The sequence below is a fragment of the Pleurodeles waltl genome, chromosome 4_2, assembly GCF_031143425.1.
Source record: "Pleurodeles waltl isolate 20211129_DDA chromosome 4_2, aPleWal1.hap1.20221129, whole genome shotgun sequence".
NCBI lineage: Eukaryota > Metazoa > Chordata > Amphibia > Caudata > Salamandridae > Pleurodeles > Pleurodeles waltl.
The window spans coordinates 5,520,947-5,540,572 of record NC_090443.1 but is presented as its reverse complement, the minus strand read 5'-3'; the positions used below and the strand labels follow the sequence as shown (position 1 = coordinate 5,540,572).

Here is a 19,626-nt window from a genome sequence, read left to right as displayed (position 1 = left end):
GGGCAGCAGCCCACTAAACCCGGTATGAAGGTGCAAAAGGGCTGCATCCGGGTGGAAGAAGCTGAAGATTCTGCAACAACGGAAGGTGCCAGGAGCTTCTCCTTTGGTCAGAAGATGTCCCACGGCGTGCTGGAGGATGCAGAGTTGTTTCCACCCAGAAAGACCGCAAACAAGCCTTGCTAGCTGCAAGAGTCGCGGTTGAGGATTTTGGGTGCTGCCAGGGCCCAGGAAGGACCAGGAGGTCGCCCCTTGGAGGAGGAGACAGAGGGGGCGCTCAGCAACACAGAGAGCCCTAGCAGAAGCAGGCAGCCACAGCAGAAGCACCTGAACAGGCACTTAGAAGATCTGAGGACAACAGTCGACTCAGAGTCACAAAGGAGGGTCCCACGACGTCAGAGTCCAACTCAGCGAGTTGGGAAATGCAGGACGGAGTGCTCGGGACCTGGGCTAGGCTGTGCACGAAGGAAGTCTTGCAAAAGTGCACAGAAGCCCGAGTAGCTGCAGTTCACGCAGTACACAGGATTACTGTCTGACGTGGGGAGGCAAGGACTTACCTCCACCAAATGTGGACAGAAGGGCCACTGGACTGTCGAAGACACTTGGACCCAGCTCCTGTGTTCCACGGACCACGCTCGTCAGGATGAGAGGGGACCTAGAGGACCGGTGATGCAGAAGTTTGGTGCCTGCGTTAGCAGGGGGAAGATTCCATCGACCCACGGGAGATTTTTTCTTGGCTTCCAGTGCAGGGTGAAGGAAGACAGCCCTCAGAGCATGCACCACCAGGAAACAGTCGAGAAAGCCGACAGGATGACGCGCTACAATGTTGCTGGTAGTCTTCTTGCTACTTTGTTGCGGTTATGCAGGCGTCCTGGACCAGTCAGCGGTCGATCCTTGGCAGAAGTCGAAGAGGGAAGTGCAGAGGAACTCTCTCTGGTGAGCTCTTGCATTCGTTATCTGGTGAGATACCCACAGGAGAGACCCTAAATAGCCCACAGAGGAGGATTGGCTACAGAGAAAGGTAAGCACCTATCAGGAGGGGTCTCTGACGTCACCTGCTGGCACTGGCCACTCAGAGCTGTCCATTGTGCCCTCACACCTCTGCATCCAAGATGGCAGAGGCCTGGGACACACTGGAGGAGCTCTGGGCACCTCCCCTGAGAGATGCTGGTCAGGGGAGTGGTCACTCCCCTTTCCTTTGTCCAGTTCCGCACCAGAGCTGGGTTGGGGGGATCCCTGAACCGGTGTAGACTGGCTTATGCAAGGAGGGCACCATCTGTGCCCTTCAAAGCATTTCCAGAGGCCACAAGAGGCTACTCTTCCCAGGCCCTTCACACCTATTTCCAAAGGGAGAGGGTGTAACACCCTCTCTCAGAGGATATCCTTTGTTCTGCCTTCCTGGGACCAGGCTGCCCAGTCCCCAGGGGGGCAGAAACCTGTCTGAGGGGTTGGCAGCAGCAGTAGCTGTAGTGGAGACCCCGGAAAGTTAGTTTGGCAGTACCCGGGCTCTATGCTGGAGACCCAGGAATGCATGGAATTGTCCCACAATTCCATGATCCTAGACATGTTACATGACCATGTTCGGAGTTACCATTGTGACGCTACATATAGGTAGTGACCTATATGTAGTGCACGCGTGTAATGGTGTCCCCACACTCACAATGACCGGGGAATTTGCCCTGAACAATGTGGGGGCACCTTGGCTAGCGCCAGGGTGCCCACACACTAAGTAACCTTGCACTTAACCTTCACCAAGTGAGGTTTAGACATATAGGTGACTTATAAGTTACTTAAGTGCAGTGTAAAATGGCTGTGAAATAACGTGGACGTTATTTCACTCAGGCTGCAGTGGCAGTCCTGTGTAGGAATTGTCTGAGCTCCCTATGGGTGGCAAAAGAAATGCTGCAGCCCATAGGGATCTCCTCGATCCCCAATACCCTGGGTATCTAGGTACCATATACAAGGGAATTAAAAGGGTGTTCCAATGTGCCAATGAGAATTGGTAAAATTATTCACTAGCCTGCAATGACAATTTTAAAAGCAGAGAGAGCGTTAAACACTGAGGTTCTGGTTAGCAGAGCCTCAGTAATACAGTAAGCCACCACACAGGGAACACATACAGGGCATAATTTATGAGCACTGGGGTCCTGATTAGCAGGATCCCAGTGACACATAGGCAAATACAAACATACATACAGTAAAAATGGGGGTAACATGCCAGGCAAGATGGTACTTTCCTACATTGATGATGTCTGATGATAACTGCAATGGCTCTGGGATGGCTTCTAGAGTCATCCTGTTTGACCTGGGTATGTAATGTAGGTAATAGTGTACTGAAATGATTACAGTGCAGTGACAGATTTACAGAGGATTACAGTACAGAGACGTACAAATTAGGTAAAGGAGCATTAACTAGATGTTTACAGGTAGCACTCTGATTGAGGCTCAGGTACTTTGCCAGTACAATTACCCTGTAGTACCTCTCAAGGAGGGGCACAGGTGATTAATTACCTTTCAGGATGTGGTTTAAGAACAGGGCGGTGCCATTTAACTCTGGGGTGTGGATAAAGGTACCTCTCAGGGCAGAGTACGTTTACCACTCCCTCCCCCCCACACAAAGATGCCTTTTTAAGTTTAATTGCCCCATAGGAGGCCAACGTACCAGCGCAAACCAAGAAAACACTTGTACAAAACCACCATTCCTGCTACACAAGCTCAATTAATATAGCACTATGTTTTAGGGCCTAAGGTCGCAGTTCAGGGAGCTTCACATTCTCTGGCCTCTGACTGAGCCTCCACAATTGACATCAGAAAGAGACTGCTACCTGAGCGTAGTTTGGCTCAAGGGCCTGCTGTGCCCACAGCAGACATTGGGCTACCAAGGGACCAGAAGGGTAGAATCTCCTGGTGTGACCCACCTAATTGTAGGAGGCCGGGCCCGGGCCAAGGACTATAAAAGAAGCTACCATCAGCAACTACTATGTAGACACAAAAGGCAAGTGCCTCCAAACTGAGGACATCACTGTGGCCTTAAAGGACACAACCTCTATGCCTCTCGGTTTCAGCTCTCACCAGCTTTACACATTCACCAAAAATCCAAATCCGTATGGGCTGCCTTACAGGGTGAGATAGCACTGCACATGTGGTCGAGTGCCAGTTCCGCAAGGCCCACTAGGGAGAGTGTCGGGACGGGGAACAAAGGTAAACACACAGGCTCAAACACTACATCAGAAATGCAGACACGCTTGTATGACCACACATGATGGAACACAGAATCTAGTGGCGGCTCAGCAATGCACACATGGTCAAGTGGCTGTTCATGGCTCAGAGATACACCTGGGGTTGAGTGCCAGCTTACAGACCTCTCTGCAGCTCTCTCCTCACACCCTTACTCTGGTTTGTAGCCACTCCACTCAACTGAGGCAGCACTCACACACACACCTAGCTTCTTGGCATCAGTACATCTCCTGATTTGTCCGCTGTGTTTGATACAGTTGATCATCCTTCTCTCTTAACTGTCTAGGCATCAACAGTTCCACCATAAAATTAAACAGTTTGCCTCTTTATCTCCCTGATAGATAATTTTTGGCTCTCTGAGAATCCAAGTCATCTTCGTACAGAGCGCTGCCGACTGGCAGCTTTCAGGGCTCAGTCCTGGGTCCACGGTTCTGGAGGCACACACTGCCTTGGTGACATCATCACTTCTTTTGTCTTCTCGTACAATATTCTTGCTGAGGACACCCAGATATTTTTCTCTTTTCCAACTGTCTTACCCCGCTTCTGATCATGCATTGCAGACTGTCTCAGCTCTTTGCCACTGTATCTCCCTACAGTTTCCCATGCTGAGCTCCTAACACAAAGGTCCAATACGTTCCTTCCTATAATACACCCATCTGTGTACCATTTCCTATTAACTTCCATCCTGGTGTCCTGACATTTGACTGCTCTACCATAAGTCTTGGTGCTCTCTTTAGTTCGTTCATGAAAGTGGAAACCTTCATCACCAGCATCTCTTGCATCCCGGTCTCAAAATATCTACCCCTTCATCACTTTCCATGCATCCAAAGCATTGTGTTTTGGAGGACCATGTTGTCCGTGCCACTGTAGGCATTCACAGCCAGTACACAATTCTGCAAGTGCACGCTATCTCCCTGACACGCACTATAATCCCTCACTTAAAGACTGAGATCCTAAACCTCAAGTTAAGACTAATTTCTCTTACTGATCTAGAAATACCAGGTTACCAGGTGATAAGAAGAACCGAGAGCCTCACAGATGATCTTTGTACCCAGTGTTGGAAATATATTGCAAATACCTTTCACCCAACTGTTAGAATATGGTTTGTCTGACTTGCTTTACTGAACAAAAAAAGTACTCTACTCTTTGTTTCTCTACTAGTCTCACCTGCGTGGAGAATGTCATCTTTGTACCAATATTGCTAATGCGGTTCTATACAGATGCTGAAATTGCTCACGGCTAATACGCACTTTACAAAACTTAAAAAATCACAAATACCAGCATGGGGTTGATCCAGAGAAAAAAGGCCTGAATTCCTCTAAAGTTGACTAGCACCTCCCTGTGTGGGCCCCTTCCAGGTGAGCAGGATCATGGTCTTTTTAGGTCTTTGCTCCACCCTCACGCCAGATTCAAATAATGCAACTAAACTGCTCTGCTGCTCCAGCTCACTTGCTCCAAGGGGCGAGTATGACTTTGTTGCTTATAGAGGAATGAGTAGTAAATACTTCAGTTTAAACTCTTGTATAGAATTGTGGGGCCAATTCAAGCTCCATGAATAAAGGAGCCACACCAGAGTACTAGACATAAGAAATTACAAATTCAGGGTAGTACGTTACAGTCTGCTCTGAACAGTACTGTTCACTTTTTTCTACCTTCATTTTGTCCCTAATATTCCAGCCTTTCTATTTGAACATCAATATCACAAATACCCTTAAAGCTTTGCAGAAGTTGAGGGAAATGTTTTATACTTACACTCTGAATAGAAGTTGTTTGAAGGTACCCCGAATGTGTACTTTTAGTGTACATAATTAACATGGTGCAAAATGATGTTTTTCGGTGGTATTGTTCCTCATCAATGCCCCGAAGGGTACACATTTCCTCTAGGTGTTGGTTCTTCAGACCTGTGGGTCAGGATCACAGTGGAATGGAACTTAAGGCTACAGCTACAACGGGGGTGCAGTGACACCCAGATTACTTATCCATATGTGATTTATTTTATTTTAGGTACTATTCCAATGAGCCGCAGGTACTTTTGGCACCCTTTTCCATGCTTTTAGATGAGGCTACATTAAGTAATGGTTTTTCTTTCCTGAAGTTGTAGGTCACTAACTAGTTTGTGGCCACACTCTCTAATTGATAGGTGTTGTGTTGTGTGAGTGCAGCTGGTGAGTACATCAGAAAACCAGGGTTGTGGTTGGGGTTGGACTGAACTTCCTTCTGTGTCTGGGATGGCGTCTTGCTCCATATAGGTAGTTTTATGGGCTGCAGCTCCAGGAGGTTGTGCAGGCATGGCCCGTCTCCTTCCAAGAGCATGTTTCTGGCTGAGCGCAGTACATTCCCATAGATCACAGACTGACCTGAGTGGTCAGGATTAACAGTGAAATTACCAGTGTAGACAATGTAGACTCTCAAAGCATGAGAAAATGATGCTAGATGTGGAAAGCATAAGCAAAATCAGGTAAAGACTGATGCAAGTCCATGTGATCAATCAGAAACTCTTAGATGCTGCATTAAGGTCTGGATAAAGAGTGCCTGCTCTATGGGGACAGCACTAGTGCAGTGGAGTAAAAAAGAGGCTGCTGGGGGAAGTGCCTTATTTTTACCTACATGACTGATAAGTGTGGTGGCCTTAAGTTTTGTCTAGGAGCTGCTGCTGGTGCTTTCCAATGCCAGGGATGCGGAACACCAAGAGAACTTAGTGTTGTCCAACCTCATGCCCCTTTCTTCCACCAGTCTAAACTTCTTGTGTCTTTATGTCACTTTTGCAGGTTCTTTTTCATTCCTGCTTTCTACCTTTGGCACCATTTTCCTATTTTACTTCTCTTTCTTTCTTCCATTTTTGCCTTTGTCTCTCTTGCTCTCGGTCAAAGACTGATGAGGATAAATAATGAGAACTAGTGATCCCCACCTGCAACAATTAAGCATTGTATGGGAGTATGAGTGTATTCTCAGAAAATGTGACATACTGTTTTAACGACTGACTATATATGATGAAGATCACTGATGGTGGGGTTAATGCAGTAGTGCATGACAAAGGAGTGTTTGGAAGAATGGATTGAGTGCCTACACAAAGAACAAGTCTTGCTTTTAAAGAGTCCCCTCTTTCACTGCTGATGGGATAACTACAGTGGTTCTAGCCAGCAAGTAGATTCCATTGCATTCAGCCTCCTTCCAAAAAGACCAGCAATGTAAGAAAAGGTATTACTAATTAGTGTAAGTGACTTCACCCTCAAGGAATAATCACAACCCTTGCCATGGTGAACTCTTAAATTGCTAAATTAAACTAAACTCAACCTCCCCCCCCCCCCGGTAGCTGCGGCACAGATCACACAGGCCTAACTTGGGGCAATGTGTAAAGTATTTTTGCAGTACCAAAACTGTGATAAAGTCAAAACAGCGAGCAATAAAAATGCCAAACCAAATTTGAAAAATAAAGTAACTTTTAATAAATAAAAGGAGACCAGTACAACAATAATCCAAGAAGGGTTACCAGAGATATGAGTTTTTAAAGTTTAAAGTAAAAATAGTACAAAAAAGCACTAGGCGCCAATGCAGGTCAACCGGTTGTGTTAGACAGAGACCAAGGCACAATGTCAGGCTTACCTCAATGAAGCACTAGCCAGATACACCAATAAAGTTCAACCTGGTGAGAGGTTTCACCTTGGGACTTAATCTCAAAAACTGAAGTCAAAATCCCTCAGCAGGGTAATGCAGCAGGTTGTACGCATGAAGGGCTCTACAATATCGGATATCTATTGGACGATTCGCAATGAAGCCATTAGGTTAGGTGGGAAAAGCTCAGAGCAGGAAAAATTAGAATTACATGGCTAGGAAAGTCCTCTCACAGGACAGATTACTTTGGTGCCTTCACCTGGTCAATATTTCTGTGTTTGTACTTAGTATCTTATACAGAGCTTGGAATCTTTCAGTGGGGGGAGGATGTGGGCCCTATCCAGTGAGGGCTCCACAAGGCTAGATATCTTCTCGCCAAGGTCCTGCTGAATTGGATTTGTTGCTATGGAGAAGCTCTAGGTGGGAAAGTCTTGTTTCCACAGCCCACAAGAAAAGCACCTTGGGTAAACTGGCTTGGCTGGTTAGTCCCGGTCCTGTGGAGGTCTTCAAGTCCAAAAAGCTTTAAAGTCCTAGGTTTTCAGGGGTGGCAGGAAAAGTCCAGCCAGACACAGCCAAGGGTTCCAGGGCCTCAGGAACAGCACCTGGGGGGGTCAGGATGCACTACAGGAGAAACTACCAGCACGGTCCAAGACAGGTCCAGTTGGTAGTGGTCAGTGGTGTGCTGCAGGAAAAGGCCTCCTTGTATCTTTTTGTAGGCCGGTAGCCAAACAAAAGGTCAGCCAACTGAATCTTAGCACCCAGATCCTTGTCCTGGGTACAAAAGGGATGTCCAGTCCTTCAGGGCTTATCTTAGGTCACAGACAGCAGTTCCAGTCCTCCTCTGTTCTTTTTCGGGTCCAGCAGTTCTGAGGAGAGTGCCAGGGATAGGGGATGCCACATTCATGTCTGGCATTGGCTTGTATGTTTGGGGGTGACTCCTGGTCCCTTCCTAACCAATGGGGTAAAAGTGTCCAGGCATAATACTACCCACTTTTGTAGCAGTTCTTGTCTACCCTACTGCAAACAATCCCACATTGTCTCACTCCTAAAATCCAAAATTGTGAAATCCTTCTCCCCTTGTGCAGACCTGGGTAGCTACCCAAAGGTGTGACCAGTGTGATGAGACACCCATCCTTTGTGTTTACTTCAAACCAGACCCGGGCAGCTCTCCCCTCACTGGGTTTGGTGCTTGCCTGACTGGGAGCACAAATGAAAGAGGCTGCCTAAGGTAGCTGACATCTGCTTGTGACTGGGGAGCACACTTTGAACTAAATTAAGTTTAGTTCAAAGTGGGCTCTGAACCCCCACCCCAAACCCCAGGCCTTTTTCTCTGCTCTGGACAATGCTTAATTTGAGCCATTGGTTGCTGGTGGGGGGCAAGACTCTCATTTTCGGGGGCTATTTTCACGCATCAGACCACGCATTCACTGAGAGCAAGAGAGAGAAAAACAAACAAATTGTAAAGATGGAGGAAGAGAACAATGGAAAAAAATCACAAAGTGAGAAAGCAAGAATCTGCAAGGATGAGATAAAGGGACAGGGTCTGTCTGGTGGTGGATTGAAGAGGCATCAGGTGGATTCAAGACTACGCTGCCTTGGTAGTCAGCCTGCTGATATTTAATGGCATTGCCCCACTGCTTCTGAGCAGAGCTTTGGCCATCGGCACATGTTCTTTTACAATTAACCACCGGCTCTGGGAACAGTTTTCACACCTCTTTCAGGGACATTCACGTGCTGGGTGATAGTTGGAAAGCTCATGTAAATTAGCCTTTAAGAGTTTTAGACAGGAAAAATGTAACTTTCTAAAAGTTACCTTTCCTTCATTTATAATAAAAAGTTAACTTCACCAATAAATGCACTTTTGATAAAGATTAAAAATAGTGGTTTAATCATCTCTCTAGCTAGTCCCTTCCCTGAGATAGCAGAATAGTTAATATACGTTTCCGGTGTTTCACTATGGGCCAGCTAGCCTTCCTACATTGAAAATAGCTTTTGGGTGCAAGTCATTGTAAGGCCATGTTAAATTGAAATTCTACATGTCCTACTTTCTAATACCATGCACCCTACCTTGTGGGATACAAGGGTGACATATGGGGACTTATTAATATTCAAAAGGAAGGTTTTTACCAGTCAAAAAGGATTTGGGTTTATTCTGACATGCTGCAGTGCACAAGTTGCCCTTTTACAGTCAGGCTACGGTGGTAGACCTGAAGCCACATTTGTACTGTAACTATAGTGGATGGCACACTAGGTGTTACAGTCAACTACCTGCATTTAACTTCCATGCCCTGGGTACATGCTAGACCATATATTAGGGATTTATAGGCAAGGTACAAACACCAATTAGGAGTATGGCAATGTAACCATGTATAAAGGAGGTGCACAGTCGCTTTACTACTGGCTAGCAGGGGTGAAGTGCACAGAGTTCTAAAGCCAGCAAAACAGATAGGATGAAAATCGGAGGGGACACAACACAAACGATGTGCACTTCCTACAAGGAACATTTAACATATCAACTTATCAGTGATGTCATTTGTGATGTCATTGTCATTGATGGACAGTTAAGGCTGACTTTCATTTTCTCTGCTGATGTCATGACTTTAGTTACCCTCACAAATAAAAATAAAAACTTTTCTGTTTGAAGGGGTATTTCTGGACATGTAGACAAAGAGAATTGTCAGGTGAAGGTCTATTTTAATGTGTCTTTTATATTGTTTCTGCTTTTAATCCCTTGCTTTTAGATACAATCTGGTGTTTTCAATTTTCCAAACATGTAGTACTCCCCATGTCAGAGTCCCTGGTAATTCTGCCTACAGGTGCATTATTGTAATGAGAGAAGATTCTACTGCACCGATTTTACAATGCGTGCTAGGTTCAACCCTGATTATGTGGGCACACAAGAGCATCTATTTCCAGATAATGCATAGTTTTCACAGCCATTGCCGGGTGGCATTTGGCTGTTCTGTAGGCGTGGAAAGGAAAGGATTGAGCAGGGTAATTTCCCTACTAGGCAGGTAAGAGGCTGCACGTCTCCTGCAGATCAGCAACCACTACTTTCACACTATAAGCATCCCATCCTACATCCTGCCACCTGTACTGGCACCTTATGTTGTATGACACTCTAGCCCTACCACATATCTTTCTACTGCGCCTTTAGATTAGGAGAGCTATCCAATCTGACCTTTCACTGCCACTCCTACCACACCCACACAGCCCTGACCACAGTGCACTTGCCTGTTCAGACCACCAGCCTGCCCCTGCTCACTGCTACTGGGCCCTTAGCTTCATAAGTGGGCAGTAGTGGGCACAAGAGGTAGTGCTTGCACAGAACCAGTTACATGCCAGGCAGGTGCCTGACTTGAGACCGCACAATCACCCTGCAGGCTCTTCTGAGACACTGTTCATAAAGACCCACCATCGGGTTCCATAGAGGCTATTCTGCCTATCCTCACTCATACATCAAGACTAGCAGGCAATGAATGCTTATTGAATTATTGTGGTTTATAGAAGCATTTTATCTACAGCCCATGCCAAAACCCCTTTGAACCGCAGCTTGCCAAGTTTTTGGAAGATTGTTCAGCTTACCTGCCTCTGTCTTCTGTCCCAGCCGGCCCTTGTGTACCGGGATTTTGCATCGCTGTCTTCCAGGAAAGCAGTGGGGATGGTCTCATAATTCCTTCTGCGGTGGTAGAGGGCACTCAGGGTTCTAGTTAGGGGTCTCCTCACCCCTGAGTTGCTCTTAATTGCCTACAACAAGACACAAAGCATTAGGAAGCAGCAGAGCAAGGCCTGAGATGTGAATGAAGCTGGTGGAAGAAGAGTGACTTGGGGCATGCTCGTTCCACAATGATCTAGACAGCAGGAACATTACTCCACGGAACCATCTTACAGCTCTCAGTTACATTTCAGATGCTCCACGGGCTAAAAGCTCTGAAAAGTTTTCACAGAGGTTAACACATGTTCAGCCTCCAGGTGAGACATGTGACTGACTCTACATCACCCTCTTTGTTGTTTAGAAGACATTGGCCTATTTGTGAATATATTTACCGGCTAAAGATGGAGCGCACAGCAGGGCATTGTACAGGTTGGTGACCTGCATTATCAGTTCCGCAATTAGGAGGAAAATGAATAAACCAAAGCACATGGTAACAAAGAAATGTGATGGCTGTTGATCTTTGTGCAGCTTGTCAGCCATGCCCTGCTTGAAGAGGTGTGAACAGGTCTGGTGGACACAACAGCTTCATTCCATTAGCAACTTGGGCACAGGATCAGAGTATTTGCAGAGAGGAGCAGGACCTTTGAATAGCGAGGGCCCAAGGGCAGCAGAATGTTTAATACCCTTGCACTGTGGGAATAGGTAAAGAGACTGGAAATGTAATGAGCCATTGTCTATCTGAATCCCACTTTGGCTTGCATGGGCTGACACCTGGCAACCACTTTGAAGTCAAAGTCTAGTAGCAGAAGGAATTGCTGAATCTCTCCATTCCTGCTGTCCCGGTTACAACCATCAAATGGCAGTGCCACTGTTTGGTTTGTATGAGGAAAACAGGGAGGCTCTTGAGAGCACTCTAGTTTATTCATTCTGTTATGTTTCCTCAAGGCAATCCAAACTGGAATTTCTACAGTTCCAGGCCACAGTACCATAGATATGTCCCAGTGAAGTGATGTTGCTTGCAAAAAGGCCTGTTGATGGGCTTCCTTGTGCTCCTGGACTATCTCAGATTTGAGACCAGTTTAGGTAAATACTGTGCCTTAGAACTCAACTTGCACCTCACTGAGGAGGCCTAACAGGGCCACACCGAATGGGTCTGTTTGGGTTTCCATTCAGGGGCACATTGCCCAGCTGTTCCAACCTAACTGCCCCTATGGCGCGGGGCCAACACTAATGTGCCTATAGTTGACGTGTGTGGTGGCACAGACCAGGAATGGAATATGGCTCAGAATAATGTGGCCCTGAGTAATTACCCATGGCCGAGAACAACTGAAACATCCTATCCATCACTTTTTTTGTGCCTGCATAAATATAAGACCATCAAGAACACATTTGACCTTAGTGGCATGGTTGTGAGACAGCATGAATAACAGCAATTTTAGTTGTTATGGAAAACTGCAGAGAAGGCAGGAGGCTGGAAATGTATTTAAAAACTCTTAGATGTCAAGCAACTCACTCTGAGGTAACCACTCTGAAACATCAGGTCAGAGTTGCAGTAACTTCCTACCCTACTTGCACGACTATCTTTTTTCCATGCACTTCCCCAGACTGCTCGTGGGACTCAGCTACTCAGAAGTGATGGCGTTTGATGAGCTTCGAGATTGAGCCACTATGCTTTTACAACCCTAATGTTTTGGACCATCCATCGTTTGCCCTCGGGGGGCATAAGGGGTCTTCTTGGGCAAGGAGGAGCCCCTGCCCTCTGCTATAGTTTACACCCAAAGACTCGTTTTATTTCAAACATCTTTCCTTTGCGCCAAAGGAATCCACACACTTTTTTAAAACATACATTTTCTTCTCACGTCCCCTACCTGCCAAGCTACATTGCACAGTCACAGGCACAAATACTTTTATGAATAGTTGAAGTGGCTGATTTCCACTTCGGGACTTGTCCTTTAGTAAAGCTATGCAATACCCTGTATAATTCTAGATGTGATATACTCATTAACTTCTCTCCCAACATTTCTTCTCTATTAGACACAAATACTTCACCCAAGACTAGCCAAGTTTGGAGCTGCATTTTGGGCGAAGACGTGGTACTTGTGTTAATTGCTAGAATGCCTTAAGGCCTAGTGTACCCAACCATGATATTTCCTGGAATGCCGTAATCCCTGGTGCACCCACCATGGTAGTTTCTCAAACCTCCTTCGACATGGTGTACCCACCATGTTATTTCCTGGAATGTCTTAAGAACTGGTGTACCCACCATATTACAAATACCTAATAACTTACCGGAGGAGGCATTCTGTGTGGAACTGCTACTGCAGCCTTAGGACAAGGAGTATCAGAGGCAGGGTTGAACCCTGTAAGGCAGTCAGAGGCAAATGGATACCTAAGACACGATGGTGAATTCTGATAGGTGGACGATTGTTGACATCATCCTAGAGAGTGTGTCATCCCAAGGCACAGAAGATCAGCTGTTGAGAGAAAGCGAGGCCATATCTGAAACAGAAAGAAGGCAAGCATATGCTATGATCTAAAAGATTATGGGGGTTATTCTAACTTTGGAGGAGTGTTAATCCGTCCCAAAAGTGACGGTAAAGTGACGGATATACCACCAGCTGTATTACGAGTTCCATAGGATATAATGGACTCGTAATACGGCTGGTGGTAAATCCGTCACTTTTCCGTCACTTTTGGGACGGATTAACACCTCCTCCAAAGTTAGAATAACCCCCAATGTGAGATCAGAGGCTAGGAGAGTGACAGAGTACCTGAGAGGAAAGTGATAATACGCCCGGCTGTGTGGAACAGTTTCTGAGTCACAGAGGAACGCCCAGTGACAGTTCATAATAGATGGCAGTCTAAAGCAGTATCTAAGTCTTACCTGAGAACAGCTGTAATGGGTAACAAGATATGAGCTCCCCGCAGCCCCACCAACAACCAACACAGCCTCTGCTCGTTCAATTATTGCCTCGTTTTTGGCAACGTCATGACCTATGTTTAAAAGGCAGATAGGGAGTGTCTATAAATGGTGGGGTGTAACACAATTAGATGTTATGGGTAACTAACCCTATTGTGTGGCGGAAACATAAGCAAAGTAGCAAGCAAATCATAGATGTCAGGTGTTTGTAGGTTTGCCTTGGACACAGTCCGGTGTTTGCAGGAGGTCCTGAGAACAACATATTTACATGATATGATATGTAAGTGCCCCATTACTGGGTACAGTTGAGTCAGGACTTCAGCATGTAAATGTGATTTAAAGGTGGCCTGGGAGGTTTTGAATGTTTTTACCTGTGTGGCTGTGAATAATAAAAATGCGTTTAAGTTGGGACAGAGAATGTGGCTGTCGAGATGTTTGGATAGGCCATAGTTTCCTAGTGGCAGGGACTTCCGAAAGGCATGTGCTTGAACCATGAACCAGGGGCCTTCTACATGACTAGTCGTAGACATAGGGGTGGCTAAGAGTCCACGCGTGGTATTGCTGCATCAGGTATGCATATTAATGAAAAATAACGGTTCTTTACGTGGACTAGTTGTGATCATATTGTATTCTCCACCCAAGGTATAAATCATGGATAGAGGGCAGTACTGGGCAAGTATGCTGATAATAGGCTGGACAATTTAAAGTGCCTGCACTTAAAATAAACCTCCATGTTTTTTTGATCGTGAAAACCAAAGGTAGATAAAAACGTTAATGGGGGAGAACAAAGGAAGTGAAGGATGGTGGTTGCACGAGCTGTCAATAGTGCAGAAGGTGCAGTGGCTCTCTGTACTTCTATATCAATTTATTCAGAACCTAACCAGAGTATGGGGGGGTCCATTTTACTTGCTACATGTGGGCACTTGGCATCCTTGCTATGCTACTGTTCATGAGGAGCGGCAGCTTACGGCTGGGAGGAATGCAGCACACATATAAGTAGCCAATCCTCATTATTTAATGATTGGTTATGTGCAGGAAGGTCACCTTCCTGCACATAAACAATAATTAATGGCGTTTTTGCTCTTTCTGTGTGTGCTGCACAATGCAAAAACAAGGAGAAATTAAAGTATTTTTCCTCATTGCGCCACTCCAATGCCACCCCTAGGGTGGCATTATTTTTTGGCGCTACCTCAGGTTTATGATTACTCATAAATCTGAGGCAGCTTCAAAATGCAATGGGTGTTGCGGTGCAACGCCCACAGCAACACCCATTGCAGGCCCCTTTTGCGCAAAGTGATGCGTGTAAAGGGGCCGTATTTACAAGGTGGCGTTCGGCCACAAAAAGTGGCTTAACGCCGCTTTGTAAATATGGTCCAGGGCATTGCATCACAAGAACGTCGGTAAAAGTGACGTTCCGGTGGCGCAATGCCCTTGTAAATTAGGCCCTATATTTCTTTAACATGCAGAAGTGTTTCATCTTGGTACATCAGATTATATCACTTCATAGACAGACATATATTAAAAGTGATAGAGGCTTATTTACAGAAGTCCTGCTGTGACAGAGGGTCACTTTTTTAGATCCTCTGGTGGCACAGGCATCTCAAACATATCTATGAGGTGATAGAAAGCCACTCTGTGGTTTTGCATGGCCTCATAGATATGTAGTAAGACAATTCAGTGCCCATGCATTTTGACTCTGCCCCAGATTTACAAAATCACGTAAACCTGGAGCAGAGCCAAAGACTTATGCCTCCGTAACAAGGAGAAAGTGTTTTAATTTCTCGTTTTTTCCTCTTTCCATGTGTGCTGCATTCTGCAGCACACATAGAATGAGAAAAACACCTTCTTGGATTATTTTTGTGCAGAAAAGTGTCCCTTACTGCACAAAAACAATCCTGCTAACAGCGCAGACACCCTTGCATGTGCAAGGTTGCCTGCATTGGTGCTAGGCACCAAATTGTGCGCAGGCTGAAAGGACACAAATCCACTGTATCTCGTAAATATGGTGCATACCTGCCCTTTCAAATTGGCGTAGGGCAGCACAGCAAAATGACTTGCAGCACTGCTCTATGCCAAATCTTTGCAAATGAGGCCCATAGTTTTTAGAAACATTCATGGCTCACACCCAAACACCTCCACCATCAATGTTGTTAGTGACCTAAGAGGCAAGTCAGTAGCCATGTAAATCCAGATGCCCAGATTTACTAAGATGTTGTATTTGGGTTGCATCACTTTTGTGACAAAGCCTCCCCATGCAAAACCCTTTTTGCCATCCACTAAGCCATGCAATTGATTTGCGAGGCTTTGTATGCTTTAATAAATACAAAGTAACACAGAGCAGCACATAGTACTGCCTTGCTTTAATCTGCATGGAGTAGGCATTACATAGGTGGAGCATGGGCGTTCCTATGCATCCACCCATGTATTTTGACGCAAACTTAGGTATACAAAGACTTGTAAAAATCGGTTAATGCCAAAACTGTATGCCTACCCGACAGAGGCATAGTGAGGAAAATATATTTATTTCTCCTCATTACTTCCTCTTTCCATGTATGCTACAGTCTTCAGCACACATAGAAAAGGGAATATGCCTCTAAGGGTTGTTTGTGTGCAGGAATGTAGTCCTTCCTGCACAAAACAATCCTGCTGGTATTGCAGGCAACCTTGCATCATAGTGCAAGGGTGCCTGCAGTGGGCCTAGGCAGTACATTGTGTATCAGTGCTGGGAAAGAGCAGAAGTGCACCTTGCCTTAGTAGATATGGTGCATTACTGTTCTCTCTGTTTCACACAACCTAGCAAGTTGCATTGCTCCGTTTCGTGAAAGAAAAGTAAATTCATCCCTAACTGTGGTCTAAATTCTTATGACAGATGGAGCAAAATTATAATCAGTTAAATCAAACATAACAGGTGCTTGTACAGCACACATCCTGAGCTCAGGTATTTAGTATGCTCAAATGTGATAACAAAGGAAAAGGAGGCTCTATGGAATAAAATATTTGCTTAGGAACACACAATTTGGGCAAGCAGGGAAGCAGATATTGATACCAGGTCATCTGGTTTCACATTTTGAAATTCAGCCACCAGATGTATCTCTCTCACTCTCTCTCTCCTATTTTACATCAAAGGTCACTGTTTTGTCTTTCATTCTTGGCTCAAGATATGAAAAAAAACAACACAGAGACAGCAGACCCGACTCAGGGTATACACTCCCAACTACCAAGCCAAGAATGCATTTATTTGGGGGGTGACACACCCCAAACATCCCCTGTAGTTACGCCCCTGGCTGTGTTTTGTCCTTCGTTGGCTTCATGATCATCAGCACTGGTGGCCCCCCTTTCTGGCTCAGCAGGTTAAATCAGCGAAGTAGTGTCGTCCATAGACAGTACCCCGCTCAGCTTCTTGTACCAAGATACATTGCATGTGATCAGGGTGCCTCCTCGTTGTGCTGACACCAAGGTCCTTTTTAGGCCTCTCCTACACAGCACATGTGCTATGCTGCAAGACATATTCTTTACAATTCAGTGGGCTTACAACCTGCCCACAGCATAGCGTTAGTTTTCGTTGTCACTAATTTGAATCTTTCGATTGCTTAGCTCCCATAGGCTTCCCTTCCTTTCTTTTGTTAGCTCCTCCCTGGAGCATGGACCAAGTATGTGTTCTTTCGCATCTTTATTCTTCCTCATCTTTTTGCAACACACTAATTTTTTTATTGTATAAGCATTTCAATATTATTCCTGGATGTGCAATGTGCTTTCCTACTTTTAACACAAGTATATGGCTTCTTTTTAGGTTTTGTCTAGGCAGCACATGTGCTGTCTCTGCGTGACATGTTAATTACATATAGTAGGCTTACAGCCAGCCCATGGCTTCCTATTTGTTAGCTTCGGTGTCACTTTCATTTCCTTCATCCCCATTTGTGACGGCATGAGGGCGTCATATCCTCTTCTTGTGTTTGGCTCTCCTCTGAAGCATGGACCAAGTACTCGTGTCTATCCACTGCTCTGTTTTTGGAGCTACTTTTTTCTTTTTCATCAAGCACTCCATATGAGTGCTTGTTTTCTGAGTTTGTCTCCCATATCCCTGAACATGTATCTTCTATTCCCTCCCACCCATCCCCTGTCCATGTTGCTTCTTTTCCCTCCCGCCCCCTGCCCTGTACTTGATGCTACTGTACTCTATGCCATTACACCCTACTCTATGCCACCACACTCTATCCCACTGCACTCTAATCTGTACCACTCTATGCTGCTGTACTCTACTCTGCACCACTCCACTTTATGCCACTGCACTCTACGCCACTCTACTCTACGTCACTGCACTCTAAACCACTCTACTCTATATCACTCTGCTCTTCTCTGCACTACCATACACTATGCCACTGCACTCTGTGCCACTCTACTCTGCCCCACTATATGCCACTGCACTTTACACCACTCTACTCTGCACCACTCTACTGTATGCTAGTGCCCTGTGTGCCACTGCACTGTGTGCTATTGCACTTACTCTGCACCACTCTATGCCACTGCACTCTATGACACTCTGCTCTGCACTACTCTACTCTATGACACTGCACTCTACTCTGCACCACTCTACTCTAGTCTACTGCACTCTACGCCACTCTAATCTGTACCACTCCACACCACTGCACTTTATGCACTCTACAGCACTCTACTCTGTGCCACTGCACTCTACACCACTGCACTTTACGCCACAACACTGTACTCTAAGCTACTGCTCTTTACACTACTGCCCTCTACGCCACTCTACTCTGCACCACTCTACTTTATGCCAGTGCATTCTACACCACTGCACCCAGCACTTCTCTATTCTACACCACTACACTCTACATCAATGCACTCTATGCCACTCTACTCTGCGCTTCTGCACTCTACTCTGTGCTACTGTACCCTATGCTACACTACTCTACTCTGCAACACTCTAACCTATGCCACTGCACTCTATGCCACTCTACTTTGCACCACTCTACTCCACTGCACTCTGCACTAGAGTACTATACACCAATCTACTCTAAACCACTCTACTCCACTGCACTCTACTCAAGTGCACTATACGCCACTCTGCTCTAATCTGCACCACTACACTCTAATCTATGTCACTGCACTCTACACCAGTCTACACTACTTTGTGCCACTCTACTCTATGCCACTGCATTCTATGCCACTCTACTCTGCACCACACCACTCCACTGCTCTCTGCCCCAGAGTACTTTACGCCAATCGACTCTACTCTGCACCACTCCACTCTACACCACTGCAGTCTAGGCCAGTCCACCCTACTCTATGCCACTCCACTCTAATCTATGCCACTCCATGCCACTCCACCCCACACAGTACCACACTATGTTGCTCTACTCCAGTCAATGCCACTTCATGCTAATCTGTGCCACTCGACTCTACTCCACTTCACACTACCCTTCTTCATTCTACTCCTCTTCAAGCCACTTTACTCCACTCTATGCCACTTCACTCCACTCTAGTTTACTCCACTCTACACCATGCCACATCACTCTATGCCACTCCACACCAGTCTATTCTACCCCACTCCTCTCTATGCCACTCTACTCTAACCTCTCCACTCTATGCTACTTCATTCTATGTCACTCTACATCACTCTACTCTTTGCCAATCCACTCTATACCACCCTACTCCACTCTAAGCCATTCTACACCACTCTATGCCAAGCCACGCCACTCCACTGTACACTACTCCAATCAACACTGCTGTACAACATGGCTAAAAGACATTAGCAACGCCAATAGCTCTCAAGTATGTGAAACCTATTGGCTTTGCCAGGTCTTATGTTGCTTTCACCATATCTGCCGTCCTTCTGACGCTTTAGTTACCTAATCCCATAGCTGTACTACTCTACATCACTCTATTCTATGCTACTCCTCGCCATTCCACACCACTCTAAGTGACTCCACACTACACCACTCTACTCTATGCTCCTTCAAGCCGCTCTATGCCACTCCACTCTATGCTACTCCAGTCTGTGCCACTCCACTCCACAAAATGCCAGCCACTACACTCTTCTCCAGACTTCTCTTTGTCACTCCATTCCACTATACTCCACTCTACTACATGCCTCCCCACTCTACACCACTCCATTCTACTCAATGCCATGCCACACCACTCTCCTCTATACCACTTACCTCCAAGCAATGCCACACTATGGTACTCCATG

The 19,626-nt window shown here is 45.9% G+C and overlaps 1 protein-coding gene across 3 annotated transcripts in view; it reads right to left on the bottom strand.

The window, feature by feature from the left end:
* PCP2 (Purkinje cell protein 2) overlaps positions 1 to 19,626 on the bottom strand; it is a 95,331-nt gene that overhangs the window by 66,923 nt on the left and 8,782 nt on the right. For 2 of the 3 annotated variants that reach the window (XM_069230359.1, XM_069230362.1), the window contains exons 2-3: positions 12,791 to 12,975; positions 10,432 to 10,593 (exon numbers count right to left, since the gene is read on the bottom strand). In XM_069230359.1, coding sequence (XP_069086460.1) covers positions 10,432 to 10,593; positions 12,791 to 12,802 — 174 coding nt within the window. In that variant the 5' untranslated portion in view covers positions 12,803 to 12,975. Of the gene's footprint in view, positions 1 to 10,431; positions 10,594 to 12,790; positions 12,979 to 19,626 lie in introns of those variants that run through there. The other variant, XM_069230360.1, reaches the window with a different exon arrangement.